Genomic DNA, 18765 nt, shown 5'->3' with positions numbered 1-18765 from the left:
CTGGTGGCACCATCAGATCCATCGACCCTTCACCACCTTTTGCTAGAAAACTCTTTGATTTTTCAGGGACACAATCAAATAACAAAACAAATAAAAAGCAGCTATGCATGTAGAAAGCCAGCAGGGATGTAGGATCGATCCAGTTTATTGCACGAAGTGCCACGTGTGTGACTGCTGGGCAGAAGTCGTGGGTGCCCACTGCAATGAACTCCTGGCTGCCAGTGACTAACCAAGCAAGAGATCTTGGGGTTATGGTGGACAGTTTGATGAAAACGTCACCCATGAGCGGGGGCTGTGAAGAAGACAAATTCCATGTCGAGCATAACCCAGTCCCTCAGGGGCTCCTCGTATAATGATCACCCAGGAGCAACCCAGACAGATTTTATCAGTTCCCCATGGTGCTCTTATTGCTCGGATCAAGACCTTCATTAGGGACTCTCTGGTATCTGGGATCAGTTTCAAGAATGAGGATAGTGGGCAGGTTGGAAAAAAATTACAGATACAGCCACAAACATGGTGAACGAATGATAGATTGCAGTAATGGTGAAGAAGTTAAATTATGGAACTCACTACCACAAGATGAAGTGATGGCCACCAATTTGGATGGCTTTAAAAGGGGGTTGGATAAATTCCTGGAGGTAAAGGCTATCAATGGTTGCTAGTCCTGATGGTTGTGTGCTGCCTCCAGTATCTGGGGCAGTAAGCCTGTGTGCACCAGTTTCTGGGGAACATGGGTGGGAGGGTGCTGTTGCACCACGTCCTGCTTTGAATGTCCCTGGTCGACAGCGGGTTGGCCACTGTGTGAACAGAGTGCTGGACTAGATGGACCCTCGGTCTGATGCAGCATCAGGGCTCTTCTGATGTTCTTTAAGTCAAGTTGATGGTGGATAAAACAAGACTGGATAGACTGAACGGCCTGGCAGTGGAGACGCTTTCCTGCCCTTAGAGCAGAAGATACGAGGACTCCAGGAATTATACCTAACAAAAGATTAGGTGTGATGGCATCTGTTTGCCACCTGCTTCCTAAAACAGAATTCAACAAATCATTCTACTATATTCCCAAGGTAGGTATTCTCACAAGGCAGACAAAGATGGGATGGCTACCTTGACTTTTCTAAACCTAAGATGCCAACAAAGAAATTCTGCAGAACCAAAAGTCTGCTAAACTTTCTGAATTATTTCTTATGGAGTAGACTTTTTTAAAAATCATGTTCCCTGCCCGAACTCTGTTAAACAAAAGAACAAAACAAGCCCCCAGTGCTGTCTGCCTCTCAAGAGGTTAGCTATGCCCTCTTTCCTTCCATATGATGAAAAGTCCTCTCCCGCTGCCTCTGATTCAGGAGTCTTCATGCTTCCTTGTCCAGTTCTTAACTGCTTTCCATCCTGCTTGGGGCCATCTTCTTCTGTGTTTGTGAATTCCTTCCCCACCTGTTCCTTTTTTGCCCAGACTAAACACACCACCCACTGCTTCCACTTTCTAAGCCACTCCTTGTAGTCTCCATTATTTTGCTCTGAACCTTCTCCCACTTGACAACGTCCTACTAGAAACCCAGAGCTCTGAACTTGACACAGTTTCATCCCTTCTCTTGTACATAATGACTTCTGCAGCTACAGTTTTAAGAGGCTCTGGCAATTTTGCAACAGGAGCACAAGAAGAGCTCATATTAAGCGTGTCGCCCACTGCAACCTCCAGACCTTCTCTGCAGTGACGTTTCCTACCCAATTATCCTTCCTCCGGCATTAGGAATTCTGGATCTTCTCCTTTCTTGTGTTTACTACACATGCCTCTCTCTGGGCTGGAATCTAATCCAGTTGTTTCCACTCAATGCTCCAAACCAATAGCTTTTCCCCCAACTTCCTCAGACCAACAGCTGAGAAAGGTGCCGCATCTTAAATTTCATGCGTGAGGGAGTAAAGCATGGTCAGCCTCTCCCTCAAATCCAACCCAAGCCCTCCAGAAACTTCATAAGCATGAGCTGGCCTGAGGATAACTACATGCCCCAACCAGGCTATTTCTCACTTCCCTGGGCAGGAGCCACTGCACAATTCTGCTCCCAGGGCCCTCACCCCCACCCGCCCACCCCCACCCGCCCCCACAGGCAGTCTTCTAGTTACACAGGCAGTCCAGTTACCACCTCAAATGCTAGGGGTGTACATCATCAGCCAGCCCTTTCTGTCTAGTCAGTCAGTCAGTCTCGGTCTCTATCTCCCAGGCCCTAATGAGGAGAAAAAGCCAACGTGATCCACACAGTCAACTGTCCAAACAGAAAACCTGTGGCAGGTTTAACCCTTACTATAACAGCAGGGCTCAGAAAAGCGCACAGAAAACACGCAGACAAACTCAAAAGCGGAATCTGAAAGTCCTTTCTATTTGGAAGAAACAAGGGGCCAATCTCACCCTTCGCCAGCTTTTCTCTCACCGCAGAACTAAAACCATTCGTAAGAACATAAAAAGAGCCAAGCTGGATCAGACCAAAGGCATATCTACTGCAGCATTCTGCTCCCACAGAGGCTAGATACTCGTGGGAAGCTCACGAGGAGGTCATGAGCACAAAAGCACGCTCCTGCTCCTGCTCCTCAGCAAGACCAAAGGCCATTCCTAGCCTTATCCTCCACGTGCCTTCAGTGAAGCACAGCCCATCCTGGACAAGGACATTTCCCTCTCTTAGGCCTTGAGCAGGGGTCTATACTTGATTACAGACAGCATTCACCTCCCAGCCTCAAACAGCTACACACCAGCAAGCACAGGTTACATAACAGAGATACGGACCCAGGGACCAGACCCTGCAACGGACCCAGAGAACAAACAACATCTGGGGTTTCTTCCCTGGCACCTCTTCCAATGTGATATATATCTCGACATTTGCCAGCAAACGCCCTGCTGCATTCTACACAAGACAAATAGGCCAGTCTCTACCTAAAAGAACAAACTGACCCAAATCTGACACCAGAAATGGCAATATTCAAAACCAATGAGGGGCAGACTTCAACCTCCTGGGACACTCCGTTACTGACCTTAAAGTGCATACTTGAACAAAGGAATTCCAAAAGGGGACAGCCAGCCGCATGAAATCACAGAATTACGGTTCATCAAGCTACCTGCAGTTTGAATCAGGATTCCCTCCCCAATTACTGTACACGTTAATTAGCTTACCAAGGCCAAGATGTCTGTGTAATCACTAACAAGTGTTTTGTGAATGGCCAGTGTCTATACGCTCTGCATTTCATTTCCCTCTGGCCTATTTACAATCTCCCCACAAAACCATGTGCAGGTTTTCTGTAACTCAGGATAACACTTCATGCATCTGATGAAGTGAGCTCTAGTCCGTGAAAGCTTATGCCATAATAAGGTGCTACGAGAATCTTCGTTGTTTATGCTGTAACAGATTACTGTGGCCACCCCTCTGGAAATGGAAAGAGCTCTGGAGTTTGATTTGCTTAGTCCCACATATCCAGGTGAGCCATCATTGTCCAGAGAGCAACCGGGAAGATGGTCTTACCTCCTCATCGGAGCTGTCTTCTGCATACTCGTTCTCCAAAGGCGATTCCTGCTGATCAGTTTCTGTGCTCTTGATCTTACGGCACGATCGCACGTGCTTCTTGGAAGCTTCTCCAGGCTGTAAAACAAGATGGCAGAAACAGTTACCACGCAAAGGCAGCAAGAGGCTCCTTCGTACACATTTATACTGGAGACCTCCACAAACTATACGGAATGACTAGTGCCAACTGCAGAGCTGTGAGGGCCTCTCAAAGGTATACCTCAAAACTGCTGTTTCGGAGCCCTTCCAGAGTGCACATCCGGGCACTGCCTAGGTTCTCAGCAGAGTCCTGAAACATGGTGAAGATAGCACTCCGGTCCACCCACAGCTGTCCTCTCCTAGAGGACTGTTGCCCACCTCCATGATCAAGCAGGAGCATTACAGAACATTCAAGTAATGCACCTCAGGTAGTAAGGCTGGGAAGGAACTTTGGCCCAAGAACCTGAGAAGTTGCTGCTAATCAGCACAGCTGGACACATGATCGGACTAACTGGAAGGCAGCTTCATATGCCTGGCTGTGACAATAGACTGAGTAAGGGCTAATAAACTGACGCTCAATCCAGAGAAGACTGAGATGCTGTTAGCGGGTGGTTCTTCTGACCGGTTGGAGGGTGTTCAACCTGCTCTGGATCGGGCTGCACTGCCCTTGAAAGAGAAGGTTGATAGGTTGGGTGTTCTCCTGGAGCCATCTCTATCACTTGAGGCTCAAGTGACCTCAGTGGCATGGAGTACTTTCATAGAATCATAGAATAGCAGAATTGGAAGGGGCCTACAAGGCCATCGAGTCCAACCCCCTGCTCAATGCAGGAATCCACCCTAAAGCATCCCTGACAGATGGTTGTCCAGCTGCCTCTTGAAGGCCTCTAGTGTGGGAGAGCCCACAACCTCACCAGGCAACTGATTCCATTGTCATACTGCTCTAACAGTCAGGAAGTTTTTCCTGATGTCCAGATGGAATCTGGCTTCCTTTAACTTGAGCCCGTTATTCCGTGTCCTGCACTCTGGGAGGATCGAGAAGAGATCCTGGCCCTCCTCTGTGTGACAACCTTTGAAGTATTTGAAGAGTGCTCTCATGTCTCCCCTCAATCTTCTCTTCTCCAGGCTAAACATGTCCAGTTCTTTCAGTCTCTCTTCATAGGGCTTTGTTTCCAGACCCCTGATCATCCTGGTTGCCCTCCTCTGAACACGCTCCAGCTTGTCTGAACACGCCCAGCTACACCTATATCTAGACAGGGATAATCTGGTTTCAGTAATCTATGCTCTCGTAGTCTCCATGTTAGATTACTACAATGCACTCTATGTGGGGCTGCCCTTGTAGACTATTCAGAAGCTGCAGCTTGTGAAAAATGTGGCAACCAGATTAATAACTGGGAAGAGAAGGTCTGAGCATGTAAGACCAATTCCGGTCCGCTTGCATGATTCCGAGCCCAATTCAAGGTGTTGGTTTTAACCTATAACGCTTAACATGGCTTGGGCCTGCAATACCTGATGGAGCGCCTGTCCTGACATAGACCTACCCAGACTGTATGAGCAACACCTTGGGCCTTCCTCTGAGGGAGACTTGGAAGGTTGCAACAAAGGAGAGGGCCTTCTCAGAGGTGGCCCCTCGACTACGGGATGAGTTCCCCACTGAGATCTGCCTGGCACCACCACTGCCATCTTTTCAGCGTCAGGTTAAAACAACCCTCTATCCCAGGCATTTAATGGCATACGATGGGGCTCTTGTGTCAGCTGTCTTGAACAGGTCTGTTACTGAATTTGTGTACTGAATTATTTTTAGCTACCCTGTTTCCCCGAAAGTAAGACATCCCCCGAAAATAAGACCTACTTCCAGTTTTGCCTCTCGCTGTAATATAAGGCATCCCCCCGAAAACAAGACCTTTTTTTTTTGTTCAACAAGAAATGTGTACCGTATTCTTCTTCATGGAAAAATAAGACATCCCCTGAAAATATGACCCAGTGCATCTTTGGGAGCAAAAATTAATATAAGACACTGTCTTATTTTCAGGGAAACAGGGTATTTAATTTTTTACAATTTGTATCTTTAAATTTTTTAGACCATGTTTTATTATAATGTTGCATTATGTTTATAATGTGTTTTTTTTTAAAAAAAATCATTTTCCAAAACAAAATCAACCAAAAGAATAAAAACAACAGAAAAGTAGTAAATAATTAAAAAAAACTAATACATTGAATTTAAATCAACTTATTGACAGAGGTTGGTACATTTCACCTCTATTCATATTTTTCATTTCGTTTTACAGAGCAAAACATAACGTGCATTTTGTGTATTTGCGGTGGTGGTGGTGAATTACCCAGAAACACTTGGTTTGGGTGGCAAAGAAATGAACAGTTACTAACAGGGACTGGCTGACGAGACCACATCACGCCAGTCCTTTTCCAGCTTCATTGGCTGCCAGTCCAGGTCCGGCCCGATTCAAAGTGCTGGTATTAACATTCAAAGCCCTAAACAGCTTGGGGCCAGGTTATTTGAAGGAATGCCTCTTCCCATATGTACCTGCCCAGACCCTAAGGTCATCCTCAGGGGTCCTTCTCTGCGAGCCGCTGCCAAAGGAAGTGAGGCAGGTGGCTATCAGGAAGAGGGCCTTCTCTGCTGTGGCACCCCGGCTGTGGAACGAGCTCCCTAAGGAGGTTCGCTGGGCACCTACATTATATGCCTTTAGACGCCAGGTGAAGACCTCTTTATTCTCCCAGTATTTTAACAGTTTATAAATAAATTTTAACTTGGTGTTTTAAAGTTGTAATTTTGCATGGCTGCTGTTTTTATCTGGTTGAGCTTTTATGTTGTATTTTATATTATGGTTTTATACTGTTGTTTTATACTTTGAATGGTTTTAATTTTTGTGAACCGCCCACAGAGCCCTGGCTATTGGGCGGTATAGAAATGTAATAAATAAATAAATAAAATAAAATAAAAACAAAACAGTAACAACATGCACTTGCAAATCAGTAGTCAAAACAAGTGGAAGAGGCACAGTGTAGAGGCAGAGAAGCGACCTCTGGTTGTGTTAGCAATTCGCTTTAAAGAGCAGGCACTTTCCATGAAGTAAGACTGAAGCAGCCTTTGCTCAGGAGAGGGAGTGGGCGTTATGCGTAACAGCCATTCACTTTTGTGACTGCGGTTCCACCTAATTTCCTATTTCCTGGCAGCATGGGTCCACAAATCAACACAAGCGAGAGGATATTTTAATTCCGGTATGGGGAGATTTCATCCTCTCCAAGGCCCAGTGCAACAGGGACAAACCCTCACATCCATACATAACTTGAAGGTGGGGTTGGGGGGGGGAAGGAGGCAGGGGCCTGTCTCCACAGTCATGCCGCGACTCTGAAGCTCATAATAACCAGCGTCACGTCACCCTCAAGACTGACTGAGCACTTCCCGCTCGAGAGCAGCTACTGAGGTCAGCCACTTTTTTGGGACCCGTACCTGCCTGGCAAGAAAGGACGCTGCAGGGATTTTCTTGGTTCCACTGAGTTTTGCCTTTCCTGCACTCCCAGCTGCATATAAAAGTAACATGAGGATAGAAATGCAGGTACCTAGAAAATTAGCTGCAACCTACTCCAAGCTTGCAGGATAAGAGTGGGCTATAAACACGATGAATAGGAAGCATCTGTTGGAAGTCAAAACATTAACCAAGAACTTGCAAACTATTTGATGCCTGATGTTAAGGATCCATATTTGGGGGAAAATGTTTTTATCCACTTAAAAGTCTGTTTGTTTTCCTCGGCATACAGAAACACACCACCCACTGGTCCACAATGCACCTGGCCCCATTCTGCTTTTAGGCTCTGGTGCAGCATCCGACAGAGGATGAGCTGCAACAACATGCCAATTGCACGCAACTGCCTGTACACCGTCCTCCTTCTCATGGCCACATGTACAGCAGTCAAGCCCACAAGACCCCACAGCCCTCCACGTTAAAGCTGCAGCCCAACCCCTGCCGCTGGCCACGGGAGCCCTCGGGGCAGCTCCCACAGATCCACCATTGTGCCTGGCATAGAAGAACCAAGTGAATAACGTGAACTTCTTCTGCCCCTCTCATAGCATCAGAACTTGGGAGCACTCAATGAAATTCACTAGCAGGTAGGTTCACGACAGACAAAAGGAAGAACGCCTTTATACCACACTTATGGAATTCATTGCCACAGGATGCGTGACGGCCACTGCCTTAGGAAAGTAGCCATATAGAGTGGGTATCATGGTGCAACAGCCATTCTGTCTCAAACACCAGATGGTTCTCTCCACGTTGCGTGAACTGAACAGAAACTTTTGCAAGTCTAGGTGGCTGAGTCTATCAACAGCCATTAGTCATGACAGCTAAGTGAAACCTCACAAGCAGCCCACCTCTGAATTCCCATTTTTGAGGTCCAAGAAAACAGGAGAGGGCTGCTGTCTTCACCCCCTACTTGTGGGCTTCCTGGAGGCACCTGGCTGGCTACTACTGGTAAGAAGACGCTGGTCCAGAGGAACCCTTGGCTGATCCAGCAGGGCTCTTCCTGTGTCCTCGTGTTCACCCTGGGCTCAGCATGGAAAAGGCTCCGCACTGGGATTTGGGGGAAGGACAGGATCCAGCCCCAGCCAGCCTGCCAGATTCCAGCCCACGGCCCTGGCGTTCCAGACTGCACCTACGCACTGGCCTGGCGTGCGGGTGCAGGCAAAACTGCACATCCTTCCCTGGAAAAGAGATTTGCCCTCCTCCCCCGCTCAGAAGGGACCCAGCCTGGAGTGGGTTTTTACCGGAGGATTTGACGGAATAATCAGAAAAGCAGCCCCACAAAACACCCCTCTTGGGAGCAGTAAAATCTGCACAGTGTGTGATCACCTTCTGCTGTACGCAACCCATAACACAGGCCTTTGCGCACCTCCCTCCCTGACTTCCACCCTCCTGGCCAAGGGAAGAAAGTGGGGCTGGGGGCCTAGAAAGTACGGGGCCAACTAGAAGATGGGATTACAGCAAAAACAAAGGCTTTATTAAAGTCTTTGAAAAAAGCTGGTTGGAGGTAAGTTTTTCCCCAGGCTTTTGGCATCGAAAAGGTTTTGTCTGTCTCTCCCCTCTCCCCCCCACACCCCGGCCCTGTTTCCCTTCCTCCCAACACTCCATGGGTTTCCAGAAAAGCCCCATGCTGCAGAAATGGGTTTCTGGTGCAGCAAGCCTGCGACATGGAGGTCCAAGGTCCCCTCTGCATCCATGGTGACCCCACTGAGCATCCTGGCCAAGCAAGGCAAGTCCACTCCTCCTTGGTAACAGGCATCCAACTTGCTTCTCAATGTGCCTTTAGGACAATAGGCCTGGATCTATGCTGCTATGGACACCCACAGACACCCCCACACAAACCAAAGCCATGCCTGAGAGATCAAGCTCCCCCTGCTGTGGGCCCATGTGGCTCTGGCAATGACCTGGAAGAGAGGCACGATTATCTGGGCTGTTCAGACAGCACCAGCTACCACCACCCTCCACCTCCGCTGAACCTTCTGTGAAGTGCGCATTAAGGCGGATTTATTAATTTTTAAGATGGAGTAGCTGACTCAGGAGGCCTGAATGGGTGCACAGGATGCTGCGCTCAGCTTTGGTGAGCTGAAGGGAAAGGCCGTCCCAAGCAGGGTTGTTATTTAAAAAATAATAATCACGAAGCATTAAGTATTTCCCCTTGACGAAGAGTTGGGAACCCTCCCTTCCTCTCTCTCTCTCTCTCTCACACGTGCAGATGTATTTTCCTTTCGTGGCTGTTGTAGCTTTCTATGGCTGTACTGATAGTCTTGATTTACACTTACAGGTTGCACCGCAGGGTCATGTTGCCTTGAGCAACGTCAATTAAGCATCTCCTGCAGGAAGTTGGGCAAGGAGTCCGCCAGGGGGCAGCAGCCAACACCAAAGAAAAAGAAGGGGGGGCGGAAAGCCAGCCAGGAAAAGCAATCGGAAGGAGTAATTGCAGCAGCTGCAGCTGCCGGGACTTCTGAGGTGAGGAGGGCAGGGTCATTCTGCCTGCATCTGCTGATTCAGCAAAGCTTATGGCAACAGGAGAAACACCAGAAACCCTCCATGGTGCTGGAAACTCACTTCACCACCAGCACATGGCTTTAGCGAGAGCACAGGAGCAACACAGCCCCGAGACAGTGAAAAGACTCCAGTCTGGAACTCAAGACCTGCTTTTTAATTTTCATTCACAGAGCTCTTTTAATTTGAAAGGTGCTTCACAAACTTTATCCCGTTGGCACAAAAAACCCTCATGTGACAGCAACCTTTTAATTGCTTGACCACAGGCTAGACCAGCAGGCAGCTGGGACACGACAAACACGGACAAGGTGTGAGGGAGTCCTCTGTACTTCGGCACATGCCTGAAACAGCCTTCGTATTGAGCGAGGAGAGATTTCAGTGGAAGCCAGAACCTTACATCAGTGGTTCCCAAACTTTTTCAGGTCACCGCCCCCTTGGTTCCACAAACTCGTGCCCAGTGCCCCCTACCCTACACTATAAAAATCATTATTCAGAACAGCGGTTTTCAACGACCCACCAAGGAAGATAATAACAATAAAATTCAAAACAGTAACAATTAATTGAATATTTATTCAAAATCCAATTACATGTTTTTAGTTTATTCAATTAAACATAATTGATGAACTTGATCCAGTGATATCAACTTTTCAAAGTCTGATAGTCATTTAGCAAGGATATTAGATATCACATTTAGTAACTAGGGTAGAATACCTCACTATTCTGTAAATTCTTAATGTGATGGATGGGCTTGATGAAGAGATACCAGTTTCCCAATGTCAGGTTTAAAGTCACTTAACATGAGTCTTAAATCACCACGTTTAGTAATCTGGAGTCGATTTCTTTGCTTGGAGAGAAGTAGGCAGACCACACTAAAACCACGTTCCATCAAATATGATGTTGGAAATGCAACCAGGAGCTTCTGAACCACTTTCCATAGTGCAGGATAGCGATCAGAAATTTCCTTCTGCAACCAAAACTCCTGGTACGATTTCTTAAACTTTGGCTTCAGCTCAATGTCATTTTGTAGCTCAATTAGTTCTTCCTCCACTACTCCAACTTCCTCAATATCTGAAAACGGATTTATCACCCAGTCTGGAATTTCCATCATAAGAAGATCCTCGAATCGCTCAGACATATCTTCATGCAGCATATTTAAATGGTCACAATAAACTTGCAGATCGTCTTCTTGTATCCCGCCTTTCTGTTCTAGCTCAGACAAGCTCGGAAATTGGTATAGCTCGCGACGGCCTATATTGCGCTTGAATAGAGTTAACTTTGCAATAAACGCAGATACGACAGATTTGGCCTTAATAAGATTGGTGTCATTTCCTTGCAACTGCAAATTCATTGCATTGAACTTTGCAAATAGTTCAGACAAATAAGCAATGTCATGCCTGATTTCTTTGAGGTCATTACTGAGTAAAGCATTCGTGCCTTCAAAAAACTCCACAACAGTGTCAAAAAGGTTGTAAAAGCGTCTCAAACAGTTTCCTTTTGATAGCCAATGAACTTCCGTATGGACCACCAAACGTTCAATGTCTTCATCATCCTCAGCACAGAGCATCCGGAATAGTCGATCATTGAGAGCATGGGCTTTAATTTTATTCACTGCAGTAATGACAGTGTGTAATGAATTGTGTAGGCGACCACTGAGGTTTTTTGCAACCAGATGTTGGCGATGAATGACACACTGAATGGTAAAGATATTTGGCACTGATTTTTTCAAGTAAGCAACACACCCACAGTAGCGACCAGTCATTGATGGTGCTCCATCAGTTGCACAAGCAAGGATGTGATTAAGTGGAATTTCCTTTTCTTTGAAGAACTCCTCAACCACACGAAATATTGACTCCCCTTTAGTATCGGTTTTTAGTTGCCTTGCAAATAACAACTCTTGAGCCAAACTCTCGTCTTTTATAAAACGCACATAAGCGAGAAGCAAAGATTCATTGCCTGGTAAAGTTGACTCATCCAGCTGTAGCGCAAATTCTGTTGTCCTTAGTGTGCTGCACAGTGTATCTTCCACATTCTCAGCCATTTCATCGATGTGTCTTTGCACTGAATTGTTGCTCAGAGGAATCGTCTTAATTATATCATGTGGCGACTTGTGCAAAACAGTACTCAGAACCTCACTAACTGCTGGTAGGATGAGTTCTTCACCCGTTGTACGTGGCTTTCCTGACTTAGCAATCAACAATGAGATGTTGTATGATGCACGCAAACCATCAGTTTGTTGTTGTGAAGCATTGTGAATCATGTTTAACAGCGTTGGCTGCTTTTGAAATTTGTCACGAAGCGATTGAAAAAAGGTAAGTTCTTATCTGCCTTGTCAGGATGTGCCTTCCTTAAATGTTCTTGCAGTCTGGAGGGCTTCATTGCCTCATTAGAAAATACCTTTTCACATAACAGGCACGCTGGCAGCTGCTGGTTTGTTGGTGCTGGTATAAATCCATAAAGATATCCCAAGCTATATTGTCTACATTTCTTTTTTGATTTTCCTGCTCCTGTCATTTTTATTCTAATCTAAAACGAAGAATTTAATCATTAAATATTATTGGAATAATGTCAAAATAAGTGTGTATGCTTAATTAACATCACCAAAATGTAAATAAATAGAGGGGATGTTGATGGTGGTTGTATTGTACCCGGTTCTGATTTAATCTTCTTTTAAGACATTCAATTGTATAAAAAAATTCATAATCAACAGGTTCCATCCCTGATCTCGTGCATGCCTACTCAGAAGTAAGTCTCACGGAGTCCAATGGGCTCAGGGAGGGAGGAGTTAATGGCAGGGGCAAGCCCTGCACCAAGGAGCACCCAGCGGGGCCAAAATGCTGCTGCAAGAGAACGCATGTGCTTAAAAAGCAGGTCAATCACAGCAGTATCCTAACTTAATTAAAAAATAAATAAATCTCCATTTCTTGCAAACCTCTGCTAGGAGGAGGTACTCTGAGGAGGGCCTTAGATGATGAGTGTAGTATATTTGGGTAGGGTCATGCCGGGAGAGGCGCTCCATCAGCCCAAGTTGTCTGGAGCCGTGCTGCCAACAAGACTCTCCTCAATCCACACATGTATTAATACCGTTTAAGAAGAGTCCTTTTAACGGTGAATTAAAATGTTTCAAAAGCACCAAGACGCTAATGAAGAGACATACCCCGCTTGGTGTGCCAAACAGAGGCGTTCGCTCTTTTCCCTCCCTCCCTCAGCAAACCTGGGGCGGGTGCTTCCCATTTAGAAGGGATTCTAGGAGTGGAAGGACTTTTTTCTGTCTAAACATGCATAAAATTGTGCTTTTAACTTATCATGTCACACTAGCATGAATACAGGAATCAAATAGGATTTCCTTCTTCAGTGGAACACACTTACTTAGGAGTAAGCACCATTTTGTTATAGGAAAGGATAATGTATTTTTAATTAAAATTTAAAAATAATTATCTGCCACCTGGAACAGAGTTTTCCTATGGAAAATCTGGCTGGTTCACTGTTGTAATTATTTGATTGGGACTGAAGTAGAGGAGCACTAATTTTACTGTACTTATTGACTTTAAATATGGTTAAAATATCCCACAGTTACCTTGCTATTCTATTTCTACAATACCGTTTCTCCTTTCTTTTCTTCACCCCCTCTTTGTTTTCAGGCTGAATCCTATGCACATTTACCTCAGTGGGGCTTACTTCTGAGTAGACATTTAGGGTCTACTATGCACATTTACCTCTATTGATCTCAGTGGGGCTTACTTCTGAGTAGACATATTTAGGATTGTGCTGCAGCTGTTTTCATGGTGACGCAAGATACGCACATGCCATGTTTACCAAAAGAACTCTTGAAAAAATGGGGTTGGACCCCTAAAATAAACAAGGGCAGATAGGAATTGTTTCAGCAAGCATTCTGAAAAAAGGTGCTGTTTAGCCAGGAAGGACCTGGGGAACTGCAATTCTCTCTCCCTCCCCGTTTTCTTTTCTCTTCCAATTCTGCTGTAGTCCAGATTTTTGGGGGGTCGGGAGCACACACACAGCATCTCTCTCTCTCTCTCCAACACCCCCCCCCCAAACCTCACAGTAGCTGCTGGGCTGATTAGGGCAGGAGGGCAGCAGCTCAGAGGGGAGATGGCCCCAATCTGCAACTCCTGACAGGGGAAGGGAGCCTGGTGATACCTTCCAGCAGCACAAGCAGTCCTGCTCCCCACCCAGCCGGCCAGCTGCTGTTCTTGGCAGCTGCTCTGCTGCCCGCCGTCCTCCGCGTGCTCCTTCCTCTCTGTCACGTGGCTGCTGCTCCCGCCTTGTGCAGCAACTATCGTGAGAGGTCGGCTCGGGCAGCTTGTAGGAGGGAGCAGCTCTGGCAGAGGGAGGGAGGGAGGGAGGGAGGGAGCGGCGGTGGTTCCAGCAGGAAAGAAGCCCCAGCCCTCCTAGGCAGGAGAAGAGTGGGCAGAGCAGCTGAATTTGCAGCTCTTTCCTGCTCAGTCCCTGAGTTTTAGGACCTTCTGGAGAGACCGTCTCGAGCGCCCCCCTGCTGCCCCTTTGCCTGTCAGCGCCCCCTGCCTCTTAACGCCCCCCCTATGCAAACTGCCCACTTTGGGGACCACTGCCCTAGACTATGATTTAATGCGCTTTAAGGTTCATGTTTGGACAGGAAAAAAACCTACTGCTCCCAGCATGCCTCAGCCAGCCATGCTGGGAGTGGTAGGGCTTTCCTTCTGTCTAAACACACATAAGATTGTGCCTTTAGCGATTAAGAATCCAAGAGCTCCAGGAACTCAGAAAAGGTCCGACACCATGGATTAAATACTGCCTCTCAACCATTTCTAGCACTTCCTGGGATGCTGGCTGATGAAGATATCAGAAGAGCAAAGCTGAAAAATGAGTGAAGACATTGCAAGAGCAATGTAGAAACTAAGTCCTGTAATTAGCTTAGGCAAACTCTTCCCTTCAGGTGAAACTTTTCTACTTTCACCTCCCAGCATAAGTTCTGCTGCCTCCTTGATGAGGAGATAAATGCACTGGATCCCCGATATGCTTCTTCCAGTCTTTCTCAAAGACTCTATGCAGGAGACCCGTTCATTCCTCTCCAAAACTGAGTTTAATAACCATATTTGCCCCATACTTCCATTCACTCAGCTGTCTCAAGAGACCAAATATAGGCAAGACTACTTAAAATCTTTGCCAAGTAGGAAGTTAACTATTTTTGAATTAAGCACCTGTTACAATAGGAGCACAAAACATAGTTATGCAAAACTGAATACCAACTCCTTAAGAAGCTGTGCTATACAAGATCAGACTACCTGATCATCCAGACCAATACTACCTGTTCTGACAGGCAGGGGCTCTCGAAGGTCTTCGGAGACAAACAGCCTTTATAAAGCAGCACTAGGAAACATCCCACTTCAGACCAGCAAAGACCAAACACAGGCCAGCACATCCTGGTCTTCCCCCAGCCACCCCTTGAGATCCTTTAAACTGGAGATGCCAGGAAGTGTGAGAAGCCAATATACTCACCGTGGCTTGCAATACTTAAAATAAAGACAAATACACTAAAATCAAGACATCCTAAGAAAGAAAACATCAGAGTACATCAAAACCACAAGGGAGGCCTCATAAAATTGAGCAAAGGGTAAACAAAACCCTTGCCTAAACTGAAGAGGTTTTAACTGGTGAAGGATCATCACCAATGTGTGTGTGTGGGGGGGGGAATACAAGACAGGGATTTTCACAATCTGGGTGCTGTAACGAAGTTACCACAGAAAAAATAAAAACTAGACTTAGGTAGATCCCTGATCCACCTTTTAGTAGCTGCATGATTATGTCAGAGGAGAAAATTATCCTTACCATACACTTACTTGGAGTAAAATGTTCCTACCTGCATAAGTGTTGCTTAATTTCAAAGGAACAAATATTCTAGTGATGGAGTTGCAGTACAGTTATGGGAACTCACCACCTTTCACTGGGTCTGCCTATGTGTGCCTGCACTATGTATACGTGGAACAGTGACAAGAAAACAATCTCAGAAGCATTACCATTGAAGGAGTGCAAGATTTCTTTCCCTTGAATCTTTCTTAAAAAGCTACAAAGAGCTGCATGAAGATGCGATGCCACAGATTCTAAACTCACATTCTACACTTACTTGCATATTTTCCGAGGGCAAGACGCCTTCTGACTTCTCTTCAACTCCACTGCCATAGTCTTCCTCCTCTTCCGTGATGCTGTCACTCCCAGAATCCTCCAGCCCGGAGAAGATGCTTTCTTCACTGTCTGTCAGATCATCACTTTCCTTTTCTTGCTTCTCAAGGTCTGAGGTGCTAAAAATAGGCTAACGAAGGGAAAAGCAAGCATCAGAAAACTGTACTATCAGTATTCCACAACCCTTTTGCAGACCATAAGGCCTCTCCTAAGAATGTTGTCATCCTTCTAGTACTCCCCTCAGGTAACAGGCAGAAATGTAACATACTCTGCCATTTAAGATCTGCCTTGTCTTCACCATCCCTGAAGTCAAATCTAACCACCCCGAAGTAATTTTATCTGGCCTGTAGTGTCACTACCCATTTTCCCCCAACGTATTGTAAACAATCCACTTCTAGATTTACTTGTAAAAGAAAGAAGTGTTTTCAATTTCTTAGAAGGATATAACTTACTTCATTCTAATACCTCTTTCTGTGCGTAACATGCTTATAGTACGCAAATGGCCTGATGCAGTGTAGCAGGAACAGCACTGGACGTGGTAGAGCATGAAGCAAGGATTAACACTCACACTCAACCATGAACCTCACCTTGCATCAGTCACTCCCTCCCAGCCTAACTTACCTCACAGTTGGGGTCTCTCCCATCTTATACTTCACATATATGCTTCCCTGAGCTCCTCAGACAATGGCATACAAAGTAAAGGTGCACATTTGCATGTGATACTGAGCCAGAAGACAAGTGCATGCAGCTGTGAAGAAGTCACTACTAGGAACCAACTTTGTTACAGAACGAAGTTCTGTAAGTGGGGGTCACTTGAGGTGGCAAATACACTTCTGATCTTCCATACACTGGGACTGTGGGGATGCAGAGGTTGACCAACTAGAATTGGGGTACGGTTTTGAGCCAGACCTGCTCTCCTGACTCCAGTGGAACTCAGGTTCCGATGATAATCCTGCAGAGACAAAACTGCAGGCCTGAGGATGGAGTGAGTGCTTAGGCTTTTGGTACGGGTGCGGAAGAACGGCACAGGGAAGGGAGGCCAGAGAACACTTATTACAATTCTGATCCACCCAATAAATAAGTGCAAAAAGAAGGAAACCCCCGTAGGGGAGTCAAAAATAAGCCAAAGGCAAGGGCGGAACCAAGGAATCTTCTACAATAATATTATTAGTAAAAGGTTTATTAAAGTGCCAGGTGCCTACGCGTTTTGAACGCGGTTGCATTCTTCCTCAGAGCTTTATAACGTTAGTGCAGTCTGCAGAAGCTGCTAGATTATCCTGCAGAGACAAAACTGCAGGCCTGAGGATGGAGTGAGTGCTTATGCTTTTGGAACGGGTGCGGAAGAACGGCACAGGGAAGGGAAGCCAGAGAACACTTATTACATTTCTGATCCACCCAATAAATAAATAAACAGACAAATCTAGGAAGCTGCTTTCTAGGCAGCAGGATCACTGAACCACCTATTATTAATTATTATTATATTTATTTGTATCCTGCCTTTTGCCCAATACTGGGCCTAGCTTCCAGTTTGTGGCCCTGATTGGTGGAGGCTCTCCCAGGTCTCAAGCAGAGAGAGAGAAAGAGGGAGGCCCGAGATCGTTTCCAAGATGTGCCTAACATGCCCTTCTGCCTACACGGGGCCACAGCCCTTCTCACCTGGCGACTGGAGGGCCCTCTGCCACCTTGGCCTGGACACTGAGTTTCGGACGAAGCTGCCCCGTGCCCAGGAGAATCACAGAATAGCAGAGTTGGAAGGGGCCTACAAGGCCATTGAGTCCAACCCCCTGCTCAAGGCAGGAATCCACCCTAAAGCATCCCTGACAGATGGTTGTCCAGCTGCCTCTTGAAGGCCTCTAGTGTGGGAGAGCCCACAACCTCCCTAGGTCACTGGTTCCATTGTCGTACTGCTCTAACAGTCAGGAAGTTTTTCCTGATGTCCAGCTGGAATCTGGACCCTCCTCTGTGTGACAACCTTTCAAGGCCTTGAAGAGTGCTCTCATGCCTCCCCTCCATTTTCTCTCAAGCCCCTGGGGCTTGGCACAAAGCAGCCCCCAACCCCCCGGGGGGCACGACCTCCAGGGAGGGCTGGGAAAGCTGGAGCCCTGGAGAGGGGGAGCCACGGCTGCTGCCAGTCAGTGCCGCCAACGCTGGGCTCGATGGACCGTAGCACAGTAGCGTTGGAAGGGCCCTGTGAGGCCATCGAGTCCAACCCCTTGCCCGTTGCAGGGATCCGCCTGACAGCATCCCTGGCAGACGGCTGACCAAGGCGGGCCCCGCCGTTCCTCCTCCTCCTCCGCGGTGCCGGCTCTGACTGCAGGGAAGCGGGGCGGGGGCCTTGATTCACGCGCGCCTCGGGCGGCCCTTCCGCGTGGGGACGGCAGCACCTGGGAGGGGGGTGGCTCCGAAGGCCGGGGCTCTGCGCGTCCTCCCCCAGCCCTCAAGGGGGGCAGAAAGTGGGGCGTGTGCAAAGGGGGGACCCCCCCCAAATACATCCCCCCACTCCCACCCCCACCCCCACCCGGCGCCAAGCAGCGGCCAAACACGTGTCCAGCCGACACGCTCCGAGGCCTGCGGCGAAGGCTCGGCGAGGCCCCGGCGCCCCCCGGCCCTCACCCGGCTGCCGCTGCCGCCTTCGCCCGCGCCGGGCCTCATGGTTTTCTCCTCAGAGCGCCGCCGCCGCGTGCGCCCTCCACGCCAGCTGCCCGCAACTGCGCATGCGCACGGAGGCCGGCGACGGCCCCGCCCCCTTCCCCTCGCACTGAGGGAAGAATGCGGCGGTGGTTTTTAACTCGCAGTTTTATTTTTCTACGTTCGGGGAGAAACTTCCGTTTCTTTTCGTTCTTGGCTGATAATAATTGCGAACCGGCCCAAAGGCAGGTGCCTCAGGATATATCTGAGGGGAGAGGTCAGAGGTGAAAGAGCCACGCCCACGCCGACGCGGTGTTGTGCGTAAGGGCTCCACTGCGCAGGCGCCGAGGTCGCCAAATCCAAGTCTATGGGCAGGGTTTAGAACAACTAAAATTAGAGCTATAAAC

The 18765-nt window shown here is 47.5% G+C and overlaps 1 protein-coding gene across 1 annotated transcript in view; it reads right to left on the bottom strand.

The window, feature by feature from the left end:
* Nucleotides 1–18407, bottom strand: part of BOP1 (BOP1 ribosomal biogenesis factor) — an 83764-nt gene extending 65357 nt beyond the window's left edge. The window contains exons 1-3 of the mRNA XM_063131248.1: nucleotides 18344–18407; nucleotides 15675–15860; nucleotides 3501–3617 (exon numbers count right to left, since the gene is read on the bottom strand). Coding sequence (XP_062987318.1) covers nucleotides 3501–3617; nucleotides 15675–15860; nucleotides 18344–18382 — 342 coding nt within the window. The 5' untranslated portion in view covers nucleotides 18383–18407. The remainder of the gene's footprint in view (nucleotides 1–3500; nucleotides 3618–15674; nucleotides 15861–18343) is intronic.
* Between the last annotated feature and the right edge of the window lie 358 nt (nucleotides 18408–18765).

The sequence above is a fragment of the Elgaria multicarinata genome, chromosome 7, assembly GCF_023053635.1.
Source record: "Elgaria multicarinata webbii isolate HBS135686 ecotype San Diego chromosome 7, rElgMul1.1.pri, whole genome shotgun sequence".
Lineage (NCBI taxonomy): Eukaryota > Metazoa > Chordata > Lepidosauria > Squamata > Anguidae > Elgaria > Elgaria multicarinata.
Note: the sequence above shows the minus strand (reverse complement) of the source record. Positions and strands in the feature narration are given on the sequence as shown.